The sequence below is a fragment of the Balaenoptera musculus genome, chromosome 9 (genome assembly GCF_009873245.2).
Source record: "Balaenoptera musculus isolate JJ_BM4_2016_0621 chromosome 9, mBalMus1.pri.v3, whole genome shotgun sequence".
NCBI classification, from domain to species: domain Eukaryota; kingdom Metazoa; phylum Chordata; class Mammalia; order Artiodactyla; family Balaenopteridae; genus Balaenoptera; species Balaenoptera musculus.
In genome coordinates, this window is record NC_045793.1 from 29,139,187 (window position 1) to 29,166,411 (window position 27,225).

General features: G+C 36.2%; 1 protein-coding gene across 24 annotated transcripts in view; it reads left to right on the top strand.

The window, feature by feature from the left end:
• Positions 1–27,225, top strand: part of CADPS2 (calcium dependent secretion activator 2) — a 539,668-nt gene that overhangs the window by 449,031 nt on the left and 63,412 nt on the right. For 9 of the 24 annotated variants that reach the window (XM_036862873.1, XM_036862885.1, XM_036862874.1 and 6 more), the window contains 6 exons: positions 2,643–2,799; positions 17,006–17,147; positions 17,273–17,392; positions 21,788–21,943; positions 23,326–23,473; positions 24,594–24,608. In XM_036862873.1, coding sequence (XP_036718768.1) covers positions 2,643–2,799; positions 17,006–17,147; positions 17,273–17,392; positions 21,788–21,943; positions 23,326–23,473; positions 24,594–24,608 — 738 coding nt within the window. The remainder of the gene's footprint in view (positions 1–2,642; positions 2,800–17,005; positions 17,148–17,272; positions 17,393–21,787; positions 21,944–23,325; positions 23,474–24,593; positions 24,609–27,225) is intronic. The other 15 variants (XM_036862883.1, XM_036862884.1, XM_036862877.1 and 12 more) reach the window with 3 other exon arrangements.

Sequence of the window (27,225 nt, forward strand, 5' to 3'; positions counted from 1 at the left end):
AAGTACAGTATTGAAGTCTCCTATTGTAATTGTGTTGCCATCTATTTCTCCCTACAGAGTCAATGTTTGGATTACGTGTTTAGGTGCTCTGATGTTTGGATGCTTATATATTTATAATTGTCCTAGCTTCCTGGTGAATTGACCCTTTCCCATTATGTAATAACCTTCTTTATTTCTTTTGGCAGTTTTTAACATATATTGTAGTTTGTTTGATATAAGTATAGACACCCCTGCTCACTTTTGGTTATCATTTGCATGGAATATCTTTTTCTACCCCTTCACTTTCAGCCTATGTGTATCCTTAAATCTAAAATGAGTTTCTCATAGATAGCAAGCATATAGTTGTATCTTGTTGTTTTACCCATTCAGCCACTCTGTGTCTTTTGATTGAAGATTTTAATCCATTTACATTTAAATTAATTACTGATAGGTAAAGCTGACCTCTCAACTGGACTTCAGAGCTTTTAACCATCTATTTTAAACTTATAACTCCAATCACTTACAAAACCCTGCACTTGGACTTCGTACACATACTTTATGTTATTCATGTCAAATTTTACCTCTTCTGTTCTATATATCCAGTAACAAATTTTTGTGGTTAAAGTTATTATTACTACTTTTCTCTTTTAGATTTTATACTAGCATTAAAAGTTATTTATGCACCACCATTACAGCATTACAGTATTATTTGTCTACATATTTACCTTTACCAGTGAGATTTATACTTTCGTATACATTTTTGTTGCATTTAGCATCCTTTTGTTTCAACTTGAATTTTCTTTCACACTTTTTGTAAGGCAAGTCTAGTGGTGACAAACTTCCTAACTTTTAGTTTGTCCGGGAAAGTCTTTATCTTGCCTTCATTTTTAAAGGACAGTTTTGCTGTGTATAGTATTCTTGGTTGGCAGTTTTTTCTTTAGCTCTTTGAATATATCTTACCACTCCCTCCAACCCTCTAAGGTTTCTACTGAGAAATCTGCAAATAGCCTTATTCTTGTATATGATGAGTCACTTTTCTCTTGCTGCTTTCAAAATCCTCTCTCTGTCTTTAATTTTTGACATTTTAGTTATAATGTGTCTCAGAGTAGACCTCTTTTGGTCAACCCATTTGGGATATTTTGGGCTTCATCAATCTGTATGTCCATTTCTTTCAGATTTGGGAAGTTTTCAGCCATTATTTCTTTAAATAAATTTCCTGACCCTTTCTCTTTCTCTTCTCTTTCTGGAACTCCAGAAATATGTATTTGATAATACATATCAAATTGGTTCACTTGAAGATGTACCACAAATCTCATAGGCTTTCTTCACTCCTTTTCATTCTTTCTTTTTGTTCCTCTGACTAGATAATTTCAAATTACTTCTTTTCAAGTTCATTGATTCTTTCTTCCACTTGATCAAGTCTACTGTTGAAGCTGTCCTTTAAATTTTTTGGTTATTGTGTTCTTCAGCTCCAGAGTATTTATTTGGTTCATTTTATGGTTCTGTTTGTTGAACTTCTCATTTTTTTCATATATTATTTTCCTGATTTCATTTAGTTGTCTGTCTTTGTTCTCTTGTAGCTCACTGAACTTCTTTAAAAGAATTTTTGAATGTTTTTAGGCAATTTATAGATCTCCATTTCTTTGGGATTGTCTGTGGGAGCTTTATTTTGTTCTTTTGTTTGGTGTTCTATTTCTAGATGCTTCATGATCTGGTAATCTTACATTGGTGTTGTGCATTTGAAGAAACTGTCTCTTCTTCCTTTCTTTACAGACTGACTTCAGCAGGGAAAGCCTTCACCAGTCAGCCCAGCCAGATATTCCAGGTGGTCTGGTTGGTAGGATCCATAGGCGGGCTGGCTGGTGGGCCTGCTGCCAGGTTACATGGCAGGCCACATTATTTTTGAGAACCTCCTAAAAAGTAAATACTCTTTTCACCCATCTAAACAGCAGAGATTTTTTTAAGTGATTATTGTTACTAACTAAATGGCATTAAAAAATGCCTAGCTGAATATAAAGTAATAAACAGGACATACACAGCCTTGCCCCTGTGGGGTTTACAGTCTAATTTAAGAGGCAGACATTAAAATATTTGTATGTGTGGTCATGTACACAGTACTAAGTCCTGTGAAATGAAAATACTTGGTAGCAGAGAGACTATCTAGAGGACATAATTTACACTGGAGGGTCAGGAAATCCCTCTCTATGAAAGTGCGTTTTAGCTTTAGACCTTAGATTCATAAAAATGTACTACAAATAAAATGTAATCTTTTTTAAATGGGAAATAATTGTGTAGATATGTGTATTTAAATAGTAAACAAATTTGACATTGATAAATAAAATATGAAATCTAATGTAGAATTAAAATGTAAAATGACATTTATTGCTTTATTTTTTAAAACACATTTTTGATTTAGAACATTTGAAAAATACGTAAAACAAAACAAAAATTCCTTGTATCTCATAATTTATACATAACTACTATGAATGTTTTGGTGTATTTATTTCCAATTCTTTCTTCTGTGACTAGAAATATTAAAACATTTGGTATCATACTCTACAATCGTGTCCTACAATTTCACTTTTAATGACATATTTTTACAGTATTTGTGTAGGTTTCTAACAGGTAATGTATGTTTACATTATTTCTTTATTTGTTTACAGGCGTTTGCCTGGTGGCCTGATTTATTGGCAGAGCATGCAGAGAAATTCTGGGCTTTATTCACAGTGGATATGGATACCGCACTGGAAGCACAACCACAAGACTCCTGGGACAGTTTTCCTCTTTTCCAGCTGCTTAATAATTTCCTCAGAAATGACGGTAAGCACTTGCATTTTCTTTAGTGTAGAAATGGGGAGGAGGGGAGAACTTTGTGTGTGTGAGTCTGGATTTACGGAGCTCTAGCAGTCACCCCACAAGAATCAACACGGGTAACGTTAACATTTGCTCAGTCTCCCCAGGTATATCCCACCCGGGTCTGGGCGAGACCAGCAACACTCTCACATTGCTCCACTGGCCTCTAAAGTTGCTCTCATTCCTACCCTCCTGCTTCATCAGGCACTGACTACATAGGCACCTTCTCAGTGTACCTGTGAATCAGAAAATCTTCAAAGGTTAACATTTCTAAAGTACCTGAGAATTTAAGATCTCTGAAAGACACCTTAGAAACTTATTATTCTAGACATCATGCCATGTTACTTAGAAACTTATTATTCTAGACATCATGCCATGTTAAGGCTTCTACTAATACACACTGTGCTAATATTGTTTGCCTGAAGAGATTCGGTTCTACAGATGATAGGAATATTGCCCTGCGGTATTGCTTGCTCTCTCAGTATTTAGAAATTGAAGAGAATGTAAAGGTTCTCTGTTGAGATATTTTTTTCCAATGCAGTAATAACTTTTATAATTATTCTGGTACATGGTCTTCTAGCAGCCAGTATAAACCTAGTTTTTCGTCAGGATTTTTGGAGGCATTTCTTAGCATACAGATTCCTGTGGGCCTTTCCTTTGATGATTCTTTTTGAAGTTTCCCTTCAACTCAGGTTTGGTTTCTACTGACAGCCTTTTGCTTCAACACTTGCAGTGGTCTTGGGGTCACTAATTCCCTACTGTATTACACTACTCTCAGTATAAACCAGGTTGAACTCTGCCTCTTTCTAACCTCTGGTTCTGACTTGTTCTGCCTGATCCATGGAATGGCCTTCTTTTGTTGCATAAGTTCTTCTCCCAGCCATTATTCCCAGTCATTTAACTCTTTCTCATGTGATAGCGTTTTCATGCCCATCACCATTTTTATCACCTTCCTCTAAGAAGGTCTCACTCCAGTTTTCAATATTGCTCTGGAGTGTGGTGCTAAGAAGTACACAGTGCCCACAATGTTACCTGGGTAACCCAGGCCCCAAGGAGAGCTGCCTGCCTTCTGCCCTATCTTCCTGCAGCCCACGGCTGCCCTCTCTCCCAGGAGCTTAGTCACACTGGTGATACAGTTCACACTTGCTGTCTTTTAAAACTCCAGATCTCTTTGCTTCTCTCTTTGCAGGATATCACTACTCTGTGTTTCCAGGTTTAAATTTAAATCTTTTTTCTTGACATTTATCTTTGTTTTCTTAAAAATTACTCTCTTGATTTTGTTCATCACCCTAGTCCATCATTCCTTACCTTCCTTTGGTTATTCATCCCTTTGAGTCTATGATAAAACTATAACTGTTTTACTGGGAAAAAACAGCTACATAGATATGAAATTGTGTGTAATATTGGACTGCCCATGGACATCTGGATTTGGGACACCAGGGTAAGAACCTTTGTTATACTAATTAATAACATGTTATACTAAGTATGTAAGAGAGAGAGGCATCATATTATACTAATTAATAACATGGGCTTTGGTGCCAGACAGATTCACATCTGTCTCTGCTGCTCACTACTTGACCTTTGACAATAGCTTAACCTCGGTAAACTTTAGGTTCTTCATCTATAAAAGAAAGAAATAATAGTACCTACAGTGTATTGGTCGTGAGGATTAAAGAAGGTAATAGCTCATGTATAATGAATGCTAAATAAATATTATAGATATTAATCAGTTACAATTTCAGTCTTGATTTTTTTAGCCATCTTATTCATTCTCTTATCCAATTTCATTTCCAAAAGGTCTTATTAAAAAGCCAAAGAACTAAGCTACAATTCCTAGTTCAGGTTCAACAACAATGTCTGCTCTCAGGAGTTGCTATACCCACAGTTATCCGTATGTGAATCGTTTATTCTGCAAATTGTCTTCAGACAGCTTTTACATTCCAGTTTGGTTCCCTCCTGCCAGCTAGCAGACCTCAAATGACCTTCTTCTCTCCCAGTCTCTTATCATCATTTTTTTTTTCTGCTAAGAAATTACAAATGAGGTTTAATATTTTCTTACGACAAATATATATCAATAAACTTACTGCCAAAAATAAATACATGTACAATATTATACATTTAGTCCCTAAATGAGAATAAATAAACATAGGATTATTTCTAACATTGCTCTTCTCCACTTGCATGAAAACTCCAGAATTGACCATATTTAGATTTATTTGGGGGTTTGTTCAAAGATGAAGGTATTTATTAATATTCTCAGTGAAATAGTAAAGATGATGAATCATTTAACTTATTCAATATATTAGAATTTATTTATAAAGAAAATAAATATGCTGTAGATTTCTTAGAAATTTTCTTGGGGAACCTCTACTATAATGCCAATGGATTAACATCTTTTAAAATTTATTTTTAAGAAGAGCTCTTACATTCAAGTGTAATTTTATGAGTCATATCAAAAAGAACACTAAAAAGAGAATAACAGAAATGTGATTTTTAGCCAAATATTTAATTCAAAAGAATATCACATTCCTCTCCTGTTTTAAACCATTTTTATAAAATTGGCTACTATTAAATGCATAAAGTATTGTGTTATGTCATTTTGGTATACATTACTCAATCACACAGAAGCATTGATTAATGATTTCTTTTGAATGTTATCAATTTGGGGGGGTAAGTCTAGATCTAGGCTTTGATTTTGCAGTGATTAACATATTTTAGAAAACATCAATTATTTCAGAAAAAAACAGCTCCTCTATGTAGTGAGGTAAATAGAAAAGTTCTCCAGTGCCGTAATTTCCTTTTGGTACTGGCAGAACAGTGTGGTCTGGGGAATTGAAATAGAATGCAGTAACTTTCAACTCAAACTCACAAGTTACTATCCAAAGCCAAGACCACTTAGTAATATCTCAGTAGTTGGTAAGACATAATTTTTTTTTGCTATTAATATCACCCTTGATAATAATGAAGAATATTGTTAATAATTATGTTTCATTAAATTCCTGAAATATTCAGATGGTGATTTAGTGAATTCAATTCAAATGTTAAATGTCAACCTATAGCTGCCCCCAAATTGTCCTTTTGGAAAGCTTATAGGAAACCATAAAACTTCTGTCCTTTTACCACCACCTCCCAAAGAAAGATTCTTACATCACTGCCATGGCCTGACAGTTTTTACCGTATTGACCCAACTAGAGGTATAGTCCAAATTCTAATTAATTTAAACCTTAACTAGCCAAGGGTAAAATAGGAACAGATTGCTCCAAAATGTCCAGTCTTGTTAAGGGAGATAATTTGCTGGATAACAGTGCTTACTCTTACCCCACACGTGGCATACCACTACTTATATAGAGATTTTAAATGGTTGTGATTTATTACTAATAATGTCACATATTTATGTCTGCTTTTCCAAAATAAAAATTACTAACACATCTCTAACAGAAATATTAGTTAGAATTTGTGCTTTATTTGTGCCTTGAAAACTTTATAGCTGAGTTGTTTTGGGTTTTTTTTTTTTAATGAACAATTTAGATGTTCCTGCTGGATGTTTACCATCTTTATTTTGTTAAAATATTTATGCTTTGATATTTAAAAATAAGTGTTTATCTTTAGGGGAGCGGAGAGGATCTTAGACAAACGTCTTCATTTTTCAGCTGAATAAACTAAACCCCTAGGAGGCGAGGTGCCTGGGCTGGGGCTTGCTGGCAGGAAACCAAGGCAGCGGCAAGTTGGAGCCTGAACACTTGGTCTCCAGCCCACCTCAGTCTACAGTCACAAATGCAGATTCTGGGAGCATTTATAAAGTAAGATAATATTTTTAAAGAAGATAGGAGATTCCTTGAACTTTTATTTTTACCTCATGAAATGTTTATAAGGGCCTTGAATTATGGGGGCAAAGGAAGCAGGTTGGTTAAAGGGTGCAGAAAGGACCAGATAAAGTATTGTCTTAGCATGTACCTTAAAAAACATCCATGACGAGATTTCCAGGGACTGAACTAATTAGAGGAGGAAAGAGATTCAAGACAGTGAATTCGGTTGCTATTTTAAGGAGGGAAAAAAGAACTGTGTCTGGGGTAGGTGTGTTTCCTTACAGTTGGGCGTGATTAAGGAAAGTCTTAGCCTTAAGGATCCTTGGAGATGAAATGTGGTTTTCCTCGAGGGAAGAGTACCAGCTGCACCACAATTTTAGCAACTGTCCCCAGTCTCCCGCCCCTCACAGGCTCACCCATTGACTCCCAGAGAAGGACTGATGAAGAAAACAAACTCCGGCTCCCTCATTTCTGTCCAAAAAAGACTGAACTCCCGCTTACCTCTCCACCCTTCCTCCATACATCCTGATCCACTCCCCACAACTCAAGTCTTAATTAGATGGGTAATCACTTTAAATGGTATCTCAGGAAACAGTTTTGAAAAACAGATGTATTAAAATTAGGGAAAATAAATGTTTTCATAATGAAGCAATTAGCATGGTAGTTGAATGATCCTGAATGACTATGAAGCTGGTACAAATAGATTCTACCCTTGCATGCTATTTTCCACAATTGTCCTGTCCTGTCAATGATCCGTATGGCAAGTGACTGCTTCTGACAAATGAAAGCCATCTGCAAATGGCACAAATCATCTCTTTCAGTACTACCGAAAGGCAAACTCTTGGAGCTAGTCACCTTTTAATCTGTGGATATGCTAGCAAGTGGCAAATGACCATTCTGTTGGGAACTGATTCCCAGCTGAAAAATACCACGGTGCTTCTTCTTTAATTAACAGCCTTTTCACATTGCTAGCACATTAAAGCCATCCTGAAGAACACCCGTGCTTATATAATCAATGTCACAGCGTCTCTACCTAAACGAATAATAAATGTTCAGGCTCTACACTAAGTGAAAACCTATTCTCCAAGACTTTCACCTTCATAAAGATGGGCTCATAAAAATGGAAAAAGAAAAATTGGAATGTGGTCTCATGAGGATAAAAAGGCTAGTGTTAATAATTAACAAGGAGAGTGAAGTGGAGTCAAATTAGCCATAATAGAGCCCAGAGTGACTGGCAAAGTCACCTCTCATTATCAAAAAACTCATTAAGAAATGAAGAGGTGGAAATCCTGCTGGGTTATTCTCACACTTCGGCTGTATCAGAGATTACTTTTCAGATTTCTTTCAAATGAAGAACTGTTAGGTCACCATATTGTATATTAGGTTAATTTTCAGGCTTTGAAATATGGAGGGCTGGCACCTGTGTGTCATTCTACCTCAAGAGCTTAAATGAGCTGTACATCTGAAATTCACAAATTGGTGTTTACAGTTATATCTGTATATACATCTACTAGGAATAATGCAGAAAGGTTTATGACTTCTAGATTATAGCAGAGCTGTGTGCCAGGTTAGATTTATAGCTCTTTTACAAATGATGAAATGACCACTAAAACTCGAAAATGTATTTAACTCCAATCCCAAGAGCTGATTGAATTCAAAATTGTGTGTCAGAACTTGTTTTACCGACTAATATAGTAAAAGAAATGAAAAATCAAGGAGTCACTAGCTTTTTTTTAAATTGAATGCTGCAGTACTGCTCTAGTATCTTTTTACTACATGTAGACATTTTAAAATTTTAATTTGTATATTTTCTTAGAAATTAGTGCCTTAGAGAAAATAATCTAAAATGCTCTAACAGTGTTCTTCACTGTAGATTTGCAGAAACTTCTTTAACTCCTGAAGGCCACGAACATCAGGAACCCCGCACTTGAGGGCTATTGATCGTGTTACAGCCGTACTCCATTGTTTCCATTACCGGGACGGTATTGTGGGACATAACCCCAAAGATCAGAAGGTTGTATTAACTGGAGTAAAATTACAGACTTTTCCATTTGGCCTTAATACTAGTCTCATAAAATCCAGCATGAGAATTGCTAGACCACGAGACTTTGCTTATTTTTGCCCTAAGCCTTGCTTAATGTTTATATTGATTTTTTCCTGAATTAATTCTGCAAGAAATGGGGGCTGAATGCCTACAATTTACCAAATCCCAGTCACCTTACAGATACATGGGTAAAAAACAATTCCTGCCCTTGAAAAGCATATAATCTCGTGGAGGATATGGGCATATATGCAGTACTAACTATAATGCAACAGATTGTAAAACTGTAATTCAGTTATGTGTACTGTGTGCTATGACATTTTTAATTATAGTTTTAAACTTGGTTTTGTTTGATTTGGATTTGTTGCCCCCCAAATAATAAACATTATAACATCAGTGCTCTCATTCCTTGTTACCTCCTATCTCTAGATAGATAGATAGATAGATAGATAGATAGATAGATAGATAGATAGATAGATAGATAGATAGATAGATAGGTATTTTTTAACAAGTGCCCTGAGAGGAAAGGAAGAGTTGGGTGTGGTTTTAGGAGGTTATCATTCCAGTATAGTATAAATTAAATATTACCAAACTATGTAAAATTGCTTATCAAATTTTTAGTTAAAAGGAGAATAAAACCTGAAGAGTCTTCTATTTTACTTAAACCTCAGCAGGATGCTCTCAGAGTTTCCTTTAGGGGGTGGATTTATTCAATAAACAGATATTTATTGAGTGCCTGCTTAATGTGCCAGATTCTTGGCTGGGCGCTATTCCTAGATCTGAGTGGGGAGGAAGTTTGGTTTGGTTTGTGTGTGTGTGTGTTTTCTTTTTACATAACGCTGTTCTAGGCTGCAGTCCTCCGGGCTTTTCTCTTGAAGCCCGTAGTCATATTTCCTGTGCTGGGGATCCCATTATATGTATTTGTCAACATAGAGAGTGACCTGTTAATTTTATATCTTAGTCCATGGTGCTTGCATTGTTAAGGATTGATACAGTTTGTAGTCCCTTGAATAATTGTTGTTTTGTGGCAAAATCTATTGTTTTTATTGTGGTTCTTGTGTTTGGGTATTTTTTGTGTTTTTTTGCTGGTCATAAATTACTCATTCCCTTCTGAAATGCCTAATTAGAATTAGAATTTTAGGGGGGAAATTCATTCTTCCTAGTAATCCACTAATGCTGACTAATTAGAAGGAGGAAGGCACGATATAAAATTGGATTATATGGTCTCAGGAGTCAACAGCGTATTTTTACCCTAAACACAGTATGTGAACTCTTTTATCTGCTTATCCTTAATTTATCCAGTGGTTATTGTCTCAGTAATCGTTATTAATTGGATTGTAGTTTAAATTCTGTGTTGAAATCTTACTTTTAAAAGCCTATGACAAGTACTTTTGTAAATGTAAGACTCTTTTGGGTCTGTAAATAATCAACACTAATTTATTAATTATTGGGATGCTCAAAATAACTGGGTACATCTGCACCCCTAGTTTACCTTTTATTTAAGCCTCTTGCTTTCTTTTTGCCATTTCTAATTGTACTGTTGGGCTTGATGTCATTGATGCTTCACTGTTTTCTGACAAGGTGATATTTGGAGACATAGAATAGAATCTTTTGGAAAAAAATATTTTTATCAACCAAGTAGATGCTAGTCCTCCACTTATGTTCTCGTAACCACTATTTGAGACTCCTCCAGAGCAGTTCTTTCTACTTCCACACCTCTGGTATAATGTCAGAAGCGTTCTTGGGTGAGGCCACATTGAGAACTTGCCTCTTCCAATGAGCTGTTGCAATGGGAGCCTTGTAAAGGCTTGATTTGGACAGGTGGCAGCCCCAAATCCTAATCTATCCTTATTAAACCATATGGAGAAGATAGAAGCACTCATTCTGATGCCTGGGGCTACATATTAAGATGGCTTTTGACAGTGTCTGATAGGAATGGGATGCAAACTGGCATATGGGCAACTGAGAAAAGGAGCATACGTTTACATACACAAGTATAGTGTCGTCTGTATTCCAGGAGTCTTGCCTTTTGAAACCGGATTCTCTCTTTTCTTTCTTTCCCTTTCTGTGTGTATTTTCTCTTCATTTCTTCTCATTTTTCCTCTTCCTCTTTCTCCCCTCCATCCCATCTCTCCCTCCATCCTTCCTTGCCTTTCCTGAATCTGATTACCAAAGAAATACTACCAATTGCCAATTTTCTAAAACTTTTGAACATGGGTTTATAATTTGGTTTATTGTAATGAAAAGGAAAACTCTGCTGAAACGTAAGCAAACTTTTGGCCAGAATTCAACATTGGTGACCAGTCTTAGGAAATACAGGAAATCTCCATTTTCTCCTATTTCTGGAGGATGTAATAGTTTGCTATCAAGTCATGACTGAACAGAGAAAATCCTCCCTTTGGTACATTCATTAAAATAAGAGACATAGAATTCCCTGGTGATCCAGTGGTTAGGATTCCGGGCTTTCACTGACGGGACCCTGATTTGATCCCTGGTCAGGGAACTAAGATCCCACAAGCCACGAAACCCGGCATGGCTGAAAGAAGAATAATAATAATAAAATAAGAGACATAAAATAGACAACATTCATATCCAGTAGAATTTTCAGCATTATGATCTCGGACATATGGGTCTAAAAATAGGATTTCTCATAAAAATATTTAGTACTATATATTTTATATAAAATATGAAGAGATACACAGGCCTCAAACGTTCTTATACAGAATAATAATGTAGTAACTATGTAGTAATCTTAATAGTGTATACAGGCAGTCATTCATTCAACAAACGTTTGAACACTTGCTCTGAGCCAGGGACTTTGTTGGATACTAAGAATACAGACATAGTCCCTTCTCCAAGGACCTTGCACCCTCATAGGAAGAAAGAGATATGTCAACGAGTACAGAAGTATAACATGGACTACAGTAGAAACCTGTGCAGGGTGGAGAATAAACATGGGAAACCAGTAATTAGGGAAAGGGACAGCAGAATGAAGCATTTCAAGGAAGACTTGGAGGGGAAAGTGTATACTTGAACTGAACCATGAAAATCATTATGGCTGGACCACAGGAAGTAGGGGGGTCAGGCAAACGAAATGAGCCAGAGAGGTCATATTAAGACACCTCATAGGGACTTCCCTGGTGGTCCAGTGGTAAAGAATCCACCTTACAATGCAGGGGACATGGGTTTGATCCCTGGTCAGGGAACTAAGATCCCACATGCTACGGGGCAACTAAGCCTGCAAGCCACAACTACTGAGCTCGCGCGCCTCAGCCAGAGCCTGCATGCTGCAAACTACAGAGCCCACACGCTCTGGAACCCACACGCCACAACTACAGAGCCCACGCGCCCTGGAGCCTGTGCGCCACAACTAGAGAAGAGAAAACCCGCACGCCGCAACGAAAGATCCTGCATGCCTCAATGAAGATCCCGTATGCCGCAACTGACCTGACACAGCCAAAAATAAATAAATAAATAAATAATAAATCTTTTTAAAAAAAGACATCTCATAGATGGCTTTCATTCCATGCTAAGGCTTTCGAAGTTTTTCTTGAGGATCCATTAAAGAATTATAATCTTTAGGAGGTACATTATTTGTTTTACATTTTAGCAAGACCCTCTGCTTGAGATTTTAAGAAGATGAATGGGCAGAAGGAAAATTAGGAGCCTAAGACCAGTTAGGAGATTATTGCATTAGCCAAGGCAGGAGACGAGAAGGCTGGAACTAGGACAACAGCAGTGGTGATGAAGAGAGGGATGAGAAGTGTTAGAAAGATAATAAGGATATAAAATATGCAGGTTTTGACTACTGATTGGAGGTAGGAAGTGAAGGAGAGACCTCTGGCACAACTTCCAGGTTGCTGGTATAATGATCAGGTGGACAATCCCTATTTTCACTCCTAGGATGAGAATAGGAGAAGAGAAGTAGGCTTATTTAACAAGATAATGAATTCGGTGCTTATCAAGGATATCAAAAAAGAGAGCTCTTGCTAGAAATACATTTGAGTCAACTGCTACTTAGTCTTAGAATCATTATAACATTTAATAATAACTGAGTGTGATTCTCCTTATGTGCTTCTTCATCTTAAGAAAGTAAGTACGGCTTAATAGCCAACATACCTAATCTCTAAATGTATAATAAAGTAGCATTTGAACTGCTCAGGTAGAATGCTCATTTGCAGAGGTAATGATTTGTTAACATTAGCATGTGTTTTGGCTTTGGTGTACTTAAAAATAATGACAGTATTTAACAGTACCTATCAAGATGCAGAGCCTAAGGTTCTTTATACTTTTTATTAGTAAGCCGTATAAATTAAGGCTTAGGCACACAGTCTAGCTGTATAGCAATGTAAAATTATCCAGCTTTCAATGCGTATTATAAGCACATTGAATATTTTCACAGTGTTCGCTTTTTTATTGAAATATAGTTGATGTATAATATTATATAAGTTACAGGTGTACAATATAGTGATTCACAATTTGTAAAGGTTATACTCCATTTATAGTTATTGTAAAATATTGGCTATATTCCTTGTGTTGTACAGTATATCCTTGGAGCTTATTTTATACCTAATAGTTTATACCCCTTAGTCCCCTTCCCCCTTCCCACTGGCTCTTTTTTGTTTTATTCACTGGTTTATTATATTTTTTATATTCCACATATAAGTGATATTATACAGTATTTGCCTTTCTCTGTCTGACTTATCTCCCTTAGCATAATGCCTTCCAAGTCCATCCACGTTACTGCAGATGGTAAAATTTCTTTTCTTTCTTTTTTTAATGGCTGAGTAGTATTCCATTGTATACGTATACCACATCTTCTTTCTCCATTCATCTGTTGATGGACACTTAGGTTGCTTCCGTATCTTGGCAATTGTAAATAATGCTGCTATAAACATTGGGGTGCATGTATCTTTTTGAATTAGTGTTCTTGTTTTTTTGGATATATACACAAGAGTGAAATTGCTGAAAGACCCCAAATATCCAAAATAATCTTGAGAAAGAGCAGAGCTGGAGGAATCATGTTCCCTGAGTTTAGTTTACTTTTCAGTTCATTGAATAGAATCGTTTTGGTAACCTTTTCACTTTTTCATGTTGTAACTGAGTTTTTAAAAATTCTAATTCCAAAAACATATAATTCATCTAAGATATGGTGTAGCGTGTTTGTCATTTGCAAGACTTTTTTTTTTTTTAATCTAGAAGAGTTTGCTACATTTCTACATCTTAAAAGTCTACGTCTTAAAAGTTGCTAATGTGATGATGGTAGGTGGAACAGATGTATGAATGAATAGATAGACAGATAACAGCTTACAGTAACTAAAATTGAAGGAGGATAGTATTATAATCTATGGAAGTTAAGAGGGGGCTCTGGTATCAAATCCTTGTTCTACTGTCTAATGACTAAATGACTTGGCCAAGTGTCCTAAATTGTCTGTGCCTCAATTTCCTTGTTGATAAGATTGAAAAAAATAATAGTGCTTCCCTCACAGGGTTTTTCTGATGATTAAATGCGAATGCATATAAAGGACTTAGTACAATATTTGACACTCCAAAAATGCTCATGAAGAGGAGGAGGAGATGGAGGAAGGTTCTGAAGTAGAGATCCAATAAATTCAGTTTGGGTACCACAATGATTTAGATGAGTAAAAGTACTTCATCCTTAATGTTTAGTATCCCTATTTAAGTGACATTTGGTAAAAGGAACTGAATTACATGATCTGTAGTACCTTCTAGCTTTATGACTGAATCTCTAAGAATAAATAAAGCTCCTTTCGTGCTAATGAAAACATCATTAAGATAATATTAGTCTCCTCAATAAGACATTTATCATTAAATATGATTATCATTCTCACTTTAATGGGAAATCTTTTAGCATATAGATAAGCCAGAAAAGATTATTTTACTACAAAAAAATGCTAAAATATATCAGAGATAGAAAAAAAAAGTATTGTATTTCCTTCCGTACTTAGAATAACTCCCTACTCCACTTTCTTGTGTCTGTAGTTTTCCAGCCTCTGACAAATTTTAGAATCACTAAATTAAAGTAATATATAGTGAGCATTTTCATATTCGTGCCACCATGATGAGTGTCACATTCTTTGCCCAAGTTTTAAAACACTATTTAGGTTTTGAGGAAGATTATGTGGAAATTGGCATACTTAGCTGAATATTTTATGAAGACAGTACTATTAAAGTGTGCTGGTAATTAAATTTAGTAACTATGAGCATATACAGCTATTCAAATCCATAGAAGTGTTGAGATATAATTGACATATAACATTGTGTAAGTTCAAGGTGTGCACTGTAGTGATTTGATATACTTATGTATATCAAAGTTTAATGCAATAAGGTTAGTTGACAGATCCTTCACTTCACATGCCTACAGTTATTTTTGGGGGGCAGTGGTAAGAACATTTGAGATCTAATCTCTTGACCATGTTCAAGTATGTAGTATGCTATTGTTAACCATATTCATCATGCTGGGAAAAAGGAAAAGTGAATGGGATTACTGAGAGGCTTTTCCCCATCTCCCACCTCGGCCGTTCTCATCCAGGCCACCACCACCACCACCACCATCATCATCATCATCATCTTTTAGCTGGTCTGTTGCAGAAAAGAACTGAGTACTACCCTCCTTCTCTGCTTTCACCCTGCACCACGTACTCTATTTCCACACAGTAGCCAGAGAGACCATATCAAGTCACTCCTCTCTTAGTAATAATAAAAATAATAATGTGTCCCATTGCCCCAGTAAAATCCATCCTTTTCACAATGTCCTACCATCTAGACATCACCTTGGACTATTCTTCCCCCTCCCTCACTCAACTTCTGCCACATTGGCTTTCTCGTTTTTCTAGAAACACACCAACTCATTCCTTTCTTAAAACATTGGTGCTAGCCGTCCCCTATACCTGGAAACCTTCCCTCTAGATCTTCCACAGAGGACTCCCCTATCATTTCGGCTCAATTAAAATACCATCTCTTAAGAAATACCTTTCCTAACCACAGAGTATATTTTTAAATGAACACGTTTTCACTTTGAAGGTTATTAGAAGAAATCACAACTGGGTTTAGGATGTTCGCTTGAGAAATATGTACCGTCATCTAAAAAATTACGAATTCTTTGTTGACAGTTACTTAGCATTACTTAGTATTTTCCTAAAGATTCTCTATCCTTTCATGGTGCAACTTAGACACATACTGTGTTAGTTCGGGCTACAACAATAGAATACCATAGACTGTGTGGCTTATAAATAACAGAAATTTATTTCTTAGAGTTCTGGAGGCTGGGAAGTCTAAGATCAAAGCACTAGCAGATTCAGTGTCTGGGGAGAGCTAGATTTCCTGGGTCACAGACAACCATCTTCTCACTGTATCTTCACAGGGTGAAAGGGTCAAGGGAATGTCTCTGGGGTCTCTTTGATAAGGATCCTAATCCTGTTCTTGAGGGCTCTGCCCTAGACTTGATCACCTCCCAAAGATCCCATCTCCTAATACCATCATACTGGGAGTTAGGATTTCAACATATGAATTTGGGAGAGACACATTCAGTCTACAGCACTGACCTGTGTTCTAATAAAACTATGACCTGTGCATAGAAAGCAGCCATCTTTTAGTGGAGGTAAGTGCATCTTGTCCAGCAGTGCTGTCCTAGTAGTGCAAATTCTTAGACTTCTGCAACGGCTTCAGCTTGGATGTCCTATATCACAATTCAGTGAAGACTAATGGGCAACTAAAAAATGCATGTGATATGCTGACTTTTTAAATACCCATGTGAAAAAGTAAATGCCTAAGAAGAAAATCCACAAATAACTAAAAAGTTCATGAAGCAGAATAGACATTCCCAAGGCCACAGTCACCCTCCTGCTGAATTAAACTAGTGTATCTCTTAGAAGCAATCAAACTTATCTCTTAGAATTGAACAGGTTTAGCTCTTCTGTGATACACAGCGTACCACAGGTATTCTAACTCTGTTTAATTGCTGTATTTACACGTGTCAAGACCTTCAGAGAATTCGGCAGCTCCCTTGAATCTCCAGCAAGTGGTCAAATGCCTCGTGTGCTAAATCTCTTAGAAAATAAAACCATACCACCTGGCAGGAACATTTTATAGAGATATAATCTATCTGTGGTTTTGACAGCCATATATAGGAGGTCAATTGTACTTCTTGATCAATTTTCATGACACGATATCCAATATGAGGAGCCAGACCTCTGTATTTTATTGGTTCTGTGTCAGACTCTTTCCAGAAAAGTTTTTCGTCCATATTTTCCAGATGCCTGATATTATCCCTCTGACAAACACTGTTTCTGCTTGACTATTTCAGCACTTCTATGTAATGGAAAATTTCATAAACACTTGCAAGAAATCTTTGTGCCCTTGGTTGTCCGCTACGTGGATCTCATGGAGTCCTCCATCGCCCAGTCAATTCACAGAGGTTTTGAGCAAGAGACATGGCAGCCTGTCAAGTAGGTATCTTGCCTAGTGTCCACAGAGCCCCTGTCTCTTCTGTCCTGACCTTATGACTTTACACGTGGCCATCTGTAGTTATTGCTTATGGTGGTCCCTTCCCACGTTGTTTGTTTCTTTACAGGAATATCGCCAACAGTCTTCCCAATGTAGCTCTTCCAAAAGTTCCAAGTCTGCCTCTTAATCTTCCACAGATTCCTAGCTTTTCTACTCCTTCGTGGATGGCTTCTTTATATGAGTCCACGTGTGTATCCCTCACTTATTTCCTGGTGGTGTGTTAGCTGGTGCATGGCCTGGGCTGTATTCTGTGCAGATGTGTTTAGATTGCATGGCATTTATCATCATTGGTTGAGGAATACTATGTTTGGTTTTATTTGTTTTGAGTTTTTGAAGCTATTAAGCTAAGCTTAGCATATCAATGATAAATAATATAGATTTTTTTAAAAACTCACTGGTTTGATGTCATTCATATGTAATCTGTGGGGCAAGGGTCATTTTGTGACCCAGGTTGTAGACTCTAGTCTAAGTGGTATAACCAGAGTTCTCCATATTCAGACAAGCAGTGTGGGTAACGGTAGGTATGTATGTCCAGAATCCTTAGTTGGCTCCAGCTTTGTTACTGCCACTTGATTTATCTTGTATATGTAGAAAAACCTTTGTAAGAACAGTTTCAAGAACATAATCTTTTTCTGCTTTAATCTTAGTCTCACCTTTAAAGAAACAATAATGCAGGTTGCAGAGAACGGGTTGTCCTTTGTTTCTCAGTACCAACAAGTTCTTCTTTTGTCCTTTCATATATCATTTGATGCACCTTGTTATTTTTAAGTAATCTTTATATCATTACAAACCATATTTATTAACTCCACATTGTGATGAGCCTACCTATTGCAGATTCAGTAACCAAGAGTCATTCAAGTGAAAAGGACATGGGCTTTGAAATCGATCAGCCCCACATTTAGATCCTAGCTTATTCATCGTTAAGTCTTCCTTTGCCTCAGTTTCCTCAGCTCTAAAATGGTTATGACACCTAACTTAAAGACGTTTTTTGTGAGGATTTTTTAAAAAACTGTGAAATGTGCCTGGCACAGCATAGGGTCTCGATAGGTGATAACCACTCCTATTCTACATTATGATTGTTATTACTATAATTATTATTACATTATCCTCAATCATCATTATTACTCATAACTGTATGGTTTTCAAAAGTATGAGCCTCACAGCAATCAAATGAACTCAATAACAGCCCATGCTTTGCACAAGGTCTCTCATGAAGTCAGCTAGAAAGAATAATAATTATAAGAAGAAAATTACCTACCATTTATAGAGAATTTGTTGTATAAAGTGCCAAATTCTTTATCTCGGTTAAGCTTTGTAACAACCCTGTGAGGTAAATGTCACTTTCCCTATTTTACAGTTAAGGAAACTAAGTCACAAAGAAGTCAAAAGGCAAAACTTACCAGTGTCTCACAGTAAGCAAATGACAAAGACAAGATTTGAACCCAGGTTTGCTTGACTCCAAAGCTCTCACTCCGATTATTAATATATTTTGCTTCAAGAGAATATACTGATTAAAAACTTGTCCAACATCCAAAACCTATGCCATCACCACGTGTCAAATCTATTTCCAGTCTCATCTGCATATAATCAAAAAAAAGAGAGAAACAAAGACCAAGGAAGAGAATGATAACTTGCAAAATAGTTTGGCAGTTTTTCTCCAAATTAACCATCAACACTATACTCATAATAATTATTAAGATATTAGGTTACATGTGAATCTTTTTCTTACAAGCAAATGCTTTGGGCTTTACAAGTGGTGTCTGTGTGTCCTCAGTTATCTAGGAAGTGTAGTGAACCTTTCTAAGTTTATGATTTTTTTTTGTACTTCTTTACATGGTTTTCTAATTTAACTCCTCTTCATCCTCATTTCCCATCTGTTTAACATCCTTGATTTTAATGAAGAACACTATTTTGGGCACTGCCTTGTGAAATTTAGTGGGGGTTTTTTTGTAATTACTCTATTAGCTTTGAGATATATGTGAGCCCTAAATCTCATTATTAGGAGCCCCTTTTTAAAAATAACCTGTCTCAGGACAGGAATGTCCTGTCTTTATAAAAAATTGTGACTTTGTAAATAAAGTGCTTCTATTTTCATCATTCTGGGCAAATAAAAAAATATGTTTTCCAAGTTAGTTACCATTATCTTTACTTGCCAAGGTTATCAACACTAGGCTTTGTGTCAAGGTGGCCAGAATTACTGATAATGTTCTGATGTCATTGCAAAGTTTTTTTTAACTTTTCTTATAAAGCATTAAATAGCAAGAAAAAAATCCCATTTCACATATATAAGGAGTTAAAAATACAACTACTGATAAAGTAAAGAGAAATAATACTAAACTATCCATGAGTCTGAAGATACATCTCTACATACTAATGTGTAAATCACCTTAAGAGGTGCTCCTCCAAATCTCTCGCTGTATATAAAATCTTCATTCTGGGTTTTTTCGCTCTAGAAGTGAATGCCAGTCAAGTAAGTTTACTGCTGGCATTTTGAGAAAATTATCTCAGATTCCATTTTTCACATTTGAATTCTTTAATCTGTTACTAATACTTTTAGGGATAGGTCACTGATTAGAAATAATTTTGAAATGAAAAAGCTCTGAATAAATTGCAGGTTATACATGCCAGCTTGAGAGAAAACCTGTTTACATTTTTTCATCTATTTAATTATAACAAACTCTTGTTATCTTAATTACATTCCCAATTAAGCACATGTATCATTCAGAATCTTACCATAACATCAAAGAACAGAAAAAACATATATCCATATTCTCTATAAAGATCTAATTGTCACATATGATGAGAAAGTCCATTTTTAATAGAATTCTACCTTTACTATTTGGGGGTTTGTTTTAATGGTGGCTTTTGTTGCTGTTGTTTTGTTGTAAAAAATTATAAGAAGTAGATTTGCTTCTTTGACAATTATATTCAATTACTCTTAAAACATAGTTCCTCTATCTACTAAATTGTACACTACAGATGTACAGGAGGATTTTGCTTCAGGATTTTTTTCTCTTACTTTTTATTATATAAATGGCAAAATGGAGAATTGACTATAGTGTTTTCTCAAACATTTTTTACAGCAATGTCAGCACGGTATGTCTGGTTCTTTTGTTTAATGATACATTTGGGGCACTGAATATTAAGGTTTGGAGATATTAAGCGAGGGAAGTGCTATGGGTAATGTTCACTGCTTTGCTGTGATCATTCCCTTGAGAATTTAACTCTGAGGACATCTTGGCTAGATGAGGAGATCATGAGGAATTACTGGCAAAACGGGAGGAGGAAAGCACAGTAGATTGGTGATGGAGCGAAGATGCTGGGCGCTGCGGGGCAGAAATAAGCTTTTAATTAGCCAGAGCAGGAGGTGATTGTTTTTACGCTGGCTAATTAAGATATATTTAGCTAAACAATGTGGTTATTTAAAAGAATTTTCTTTTTTATAAAATTTTTCCACCATGCCCTTGTGATAAGTTAGTTTATTTCATTTTAATATTTTTCTTTTACAAACCTAAAATATAAATTTTAGGTTAGTATATGTTAAAACGTTGGAAAGCTAAGCAGAAATGAATCATACAGCAGTTTTTGTTTTTTTCTTCTTCTTTTGTTCTCTTTTACAATTAAGTTTCAGTATACATAGGAATATTTTATTTTCAAATCATCTATTTTCCTATTGGGCTGTATACTTGCTTAATGAAAAGTAATAATATTATCCTTTACTCAAATATGATATACTCTGACACAAATTACCTTCTCGCATGGTGTGAAAACATGGCCCCTAGAGTAACGTTACCATAGTAGTGAGTGCATAGCAGACCTCGGCTCCATGGTGAGATAGATGGAAGGACCTGAAATACATGGCGGTGCTCCCACTTGAGAGCACCTTGAATATCTTTTCTCTGTTAGACCGTACCTGGTACTAAGTTAGGTTTGATTATGAACGGGAAAAGGCACAAAGCATTTCAAAGTAAAAGTAAGATTTGCTTCCCTACCCAGCCTGTTACTTCATTCCCAGTACCTGTTTCACCTTTACCTGTAACTGAGAAATTTAAGGCCCTGGAGGCTACATACCTATAGATACACAGAAGCCATCATGATGACAGAGACGCATATGCATGAGTTAAATAAAGCTGCTAGTTGCTGTCATCTGAATTTTCTTGCATAAAACATACTTTTCTGAATTTCTAGGAGGAAATGTGTATTTTATCTTTATCCTAGAGATTGGTAAAGAACAATTTAACATGTTTGTTCCTATGTATATAATTTGATTTCCTTAGTAAAGAATCATTATTCATTTTACCCTTTTTTAATGAAACCCTACTACTCTATTTCTATTTTGTTCTCCTTGCCTTGCCTTATTCATTAAGAAGAAGTGAAAGGGGAAAATTCGAAGGTTGAACAAAGAAAATATTGATCACTAGGGGTCTTACATAGTATTTTTTCACTGATGGCAAGTGATACAGAAAAGAAGAAACAATGTATTGATGGCAAGTGATACAGAAAAGAAGAAACAATGTATTGGTGACCCATGCAGCTAACAGTGGAAGTTCACAATGTTCTTCATTTTTCCTTTTTCTTCTAGCAATGGCTCAGCAACATCAGAAGACCTTTTTTGGAAACTTGACGCACTGCAAATGTTTGTGTTTGATCTTCACTGGCCAGAACAAGAATTTGCCCATCACTTAGAGCAAAGACTTAAACTAATGGCCAGTGATATGATAGAGGCCTGTGTCAAAAGGTAGACATGTATTTTCAAGTTGCTGCTTACTCTGCCAACTCCCAAAATACCACTTTTCACCAAGTATCTGCTGTATAATTGTCACAAGGAAGGTTTCAACATGTACCACTTTTCCAAAATTTCAAGGACATTAGGTCCTTTGACCTGAATTCTGGGGACCCATGTAATTGATAAAATTGGCCTGCTACTTTTTCTCGGGTCTCCTAACCATTACCCTCATCAGTAGCACCTATACTGTATTAATCCTTTCTGTTGTACTTATTATCTCTCTGGGAATACTGTGCATTAAATTCGCAAAGCAATACTTCCTGAGACATGTGGAGGAGATCTGTTAAGTACTTTATGCATTACTTACTGTGTCTGTGTGCTGTGAAATGACATGGCAGACTCTGTGGACGATCATTGCCATCAATTGTTCTGTCTTTCTGGTATTCTCTATCCACATCGGATGAGTTCCAAGTATCTATTTACATTCTTTCAGAACTTAACCAGAAATAAGTTATGAGGCTTTGGATTCTTCCACATGTGCTTTCCTTTTCTTTAATACTTTTTACAAAATCAGCATTGCATCCTAATTAGCATTGTTTTCCCCATTGCCCTTGTTCACAATATGTGCGAGAACAGTGAGGGCAGCATACGGGAATAACAACTTCCGGTTGGAGCAATTGAATAATCCTGAATTCTTTAAAGCGAGAAAAATCCTGTCTTTAGAATAATGTTTAATGGCTGTGTAAAGCAAGGCCATGAATTAGATTATTTAATGTTTAAAAAAAATCATGTTCGTCATCTGTGATTCTGATGTATCAAATCTATGGATACTCTTTGGATACTTCAGCAAAACCATTTCCAGACTACCTGTTATGCAGTTTCTTTAAAAAACCTAAATGCAACTTCAGGTATTTGAAAGAGAAACTAAATGACATAAAAGAATTACACATTCTCCATTGCACACTGATTATGGTGTTTTAGTGTTTTCTAGACTTGTCCTTTTTTTGATGTGGTAAACACTCACACAGAAGATTTGTTCTGCTTTAACATAGAGAAGCAGGTGATTTTTCTACTTGGATATTCATTCAGACAGTTAAGCACAACTATGAAGTTTTTCCATTAAAAGTACACACTAGATGTAACAAATAGCTTCATCTGGGTAGAAATATTGTCTGAGCAACTGCAAAAGCTATGTTTAATATAAAATACCACAGTCTGATCTTTCGTACAAGACACCTGAAAAGAAGAGCATCCTACCTCCTAGCTCCCAGGCAATGCCACACCCCATATTTGCATGTTTTAAATTAGCATCTTGTAGTTTTGATTTCACTTTTACAAAACAGGTGGGACATATGTCAGAATTTCTTACTCTAAATTCTTGTTTTAATGAATAGAACAAGAACTGCATTCGAACTCAAGCTGCAAAAGGCAAGCAAAACAACTGACTTGCGCATCCCAGCCTCTGTGTGTACAATGTTTAATGTATTAGTTGATGCCAAAAAGCAAAGCACCAAACTCTGTGCCCTGGATGGAGGACAGGAGGTAAGTGGACTGAATGTCCCATGTGGAAATGCAGCACTGGGTGCCCTGGTGGAGGAGGATGCTGTTTCCAGAAGTCTCTCACTTGACTAGATTAAAAAGACCAAGTTCCCCCATACAAGTGTTTGATCTTTTTTTAAATTTATTTATTTTTTATTTAATTTATTTTTTTGGCTGCATTGGGTTTTCGTTGCTGCGCGCGGGCTTTCTCTAGTTGCGGCGAGCAGGGACTACTCTTCATTGTGGTGCATGGGCTTCCCATTGTGGTGGCTTCTCCTGCTGCGGAGCACGGGCTCTAGGCACGTGGGCTTCAGTAGTTGTGGCACGTGGGCTCAGTAGTTGTGGCACATGGGCTCAGTAGTTGTGGCTCACGGGCTCAGTAGTTGTGGCTCGCGGGCTCTAGAGTGCAGGCTCAGCAGCTGTGGCACACGGGCTTAGTTGATCCGCGGCACGTGGGATCTTCCTGGGCCAGGGCTCGAACCCGTGTCCCCTGCATCAGCAGGCAGACTGTTAACCACTGTGCCACCAGGGAAGTCCCTGATCTTTACTATAATAATGGAATGCCCCTTTATCCTTTGCTCTTGTCAATTTCTTCTTTTTAATATAAAGACTGCCCAAAATTTTACAAGTGGCCATTGAATTTCAGATATACCTTTTAACGGCTTAGGTGTTGTGTATTTACATAAACCTTGCTTTTCACAAGCAAATGAGAAAGCTAGAAAGCTACTTACTTTGTTTATACAAATATAGAGTATCCAGAGTTTGCTTACAAAAAAACAGGCCACAGAAAATAGCGCATGAAATATTTTATTTACACAAAAGTTTCCATTTCTTTTCTGTACTTAAGGATTAAGCTTTGCTTTTTTCAATAAATACCCCATTGTTTCAATTTGATTTCTATTTTGTTTGATTCTATACTCAGAAATACAGTTTATTTTACCCCATGATTTATTTTTGTTGAGAGTGGTGACTGGGTGAAATGGATCTCTTTTTCTTAGATTATCTGTTTAAGTTGACGTTTTATTGCATCTTTTCCCATGGTAATTACTTTTTCATCATTTCTTTATTTTTCCCTTATGTTCTCCTTCATCGTCTTTTCTTTTCCCCCCATGGCATGATCCAGTTTGGTAGTCAGTGGGTAAGTTTCTTTTTTTTAAAAAAAGCACATTTTCATTATTATTTTTGTACGTGTACATTGTTTATTTTCATCTTTTCAAATTAAAATAATATAATTAATTCCATTTTCAGGTTTTTGGTTTCTGTGTATAACACTACATAGCAATACCCAATGACTCAGTAAAACACATGTAGATACTTATACCTTAAATAGCGTCAAGGGCAATGTTTCTTCCCTGTTAAGCTGCAGAATCAACAAACTACTTTTAAACTTTTAAAGATAAGATTATTTAAAACCAAATGAATTCACCCTCCTTTAAATTCTAAATAAATTCAGAAGCAGAGTGTTTGTTAACATTTTCAAGATGCGTATATCTGTAGTATATACTTTCATTAATACTAGAAGAATTTAGAGTTTGGGGCTTTAGATGACATATAGCATATATGAGGGTAACCTCTAAATTTGAGGGCCAGGAGGCAACTCTTAAGGTCACTTCATACAGAAGAACCCAGATGTGGATTTCAGTGAGGGACGTGCCCACCATGATAACAGCCTTTCCTCCCACTCATGGTGTGGGATGTAACCATCATCAGAGGCAGGGAAGAGGCAGGCCTGTGTCAGGAGCCTTCTTCCTCCCTGGCACAAGGTTTTCTTGAGGTACTACCCAGAACCTCAGGAGGAACACAGTTTGAAAACCTTTTAGAAATAAACAAATGAGACCTAATGAAACTTAAAAGCTTTTGCACAGCAAAGGAAACCATAAACAAGATGAAAAGACAACCCTCAGTATGGGAGAAAATATTTGCAAATGAAGCAACTGACAAAGGATTACTCTCCAAAATATACAAACAGCTCATGCAGCTCAATATCTAAAAAACAAACAACCCAATCAAAATATGGGCAGAAGACCTAAATAGACATTTCTCCAAAGAAGACATACAGATTGCCAACAAACATATGAAAAAATGCTCAACGTCACTAGTCATTAGAGAAATGCAAATCAAAACTACAATGAGGTATCACCTCACACCAGTCAGAATGGCCATCATCAAAAAATCTACAAACAATAAATGCTGGAGAGGGTGTGGAGAAAAGGGAACCCTCATGCATTGTTGGTGGGAATGTAAATTGATACAGCCACTATGGAGAACAGTATGGAGCTTCCTTAAAAAAACTAAAAATAGAACTACCATATGACCCAGCAATCCCACTACTGGGCATATACCCAGGGAAAACCATAATTCAAAAAGAGTCATGTACCCCAGTGTTCATTGCAGCACTGTTTACAGTAGCCAGGACATGGAAGCAACCTAAATGTCCATCAACAGAGGAATGGATAAAGAAGATGTGCTACATATATACAATGGAATATTACTTAGCCATAAAAAGGAACAAAATTGGGTCATTTGTAGAGACATGGATGGACCTAGAGACAGTCATACAGAGTGAAGTAAGTCAGAAAGAGAAAAACAAATATCATATATTAACACATATATGTGGAATCTGAAAAAATGGTTATAGACGATCTTATTTACAAAGCAGAAATAGAGACACAGACGTAGGGAACAAACGTATGGATACCAAGGGGGAAGCGGGGGGTAGTGGTGGTGGGATGAATTGGGAGATTGGGATTGATGTATATACACTATTGATACTATGTATAAAATAGGTAACTAATGACCTAAATGAGAAGGAAAATAGATAACTAATGACTTAAATGAGAAGGAAATCCAAAAAAGCGGGGATGTATGTATACATATAGCTGATGCAATTTGCTACACAGTATAAACTGACAGTATTGTAAAGCAGCTATACTCCAATAAAAATTAAAAAAAAAATCCTTCTCCAGAAGGATTCACGGATTATGGATTTCTCACTGATTTTTAATGCACCCAAAGTTCATTGTTCTGTAGTGTTCAGGTATTCAGTGAACACAAGTTGCTGAACCACTTTGTTTCTTGATCAAACCAGTCATCTTTAAAAAAAAAAAAAAAAAAGAACTATATCTTAATCATGTTCTTATCAAAAAATTGCATCTAATGAGACAATAAAATCTAAAATTTTCAAAAAAAAGAAAACCTTTTATACCTACAGGATTGACTAAATAAATAAATAAATATTTTTTAATAGGTCAAATGCTTTTGTGCTCTACAAATATGTTAAATCTTACACATCTTACAGTTGACACCTGGGAATCAAATTGAGAACCAACTCTTCACTGGGCTAACAATTCTCATCCAAGCAGAAAGGCTTAAGTAACTGCTAAGAGTATGAGAAGGCCCACTATTTGTGAATTTCATACTTTTTAACCCAGAGATAAACATTAGCTATTTGGCCATAACTTATGTGTGTGTACACATCTTTCATTCTTTGAGCAATTCAGGGGGAAAAGATGTGTTTCTAATACCACAGCATACAACCATACAGACACATTAAGTAGCTGATATGTGTTATAGAGTGTTCAGTAATTATTCTCTGATCTCTTATGATGTGATTTATTATCTCTAATTACCTGAATGAGTAGGCAGCTGGCTTGGCTATCAATGGCTCCTAACCACCTTCTCTTGGTTTTCTATAGCCAGATGTAAGCCTTTGATTGTCTGCTTGGGAATATTGCCTTAGGTCTCTTTATACACAC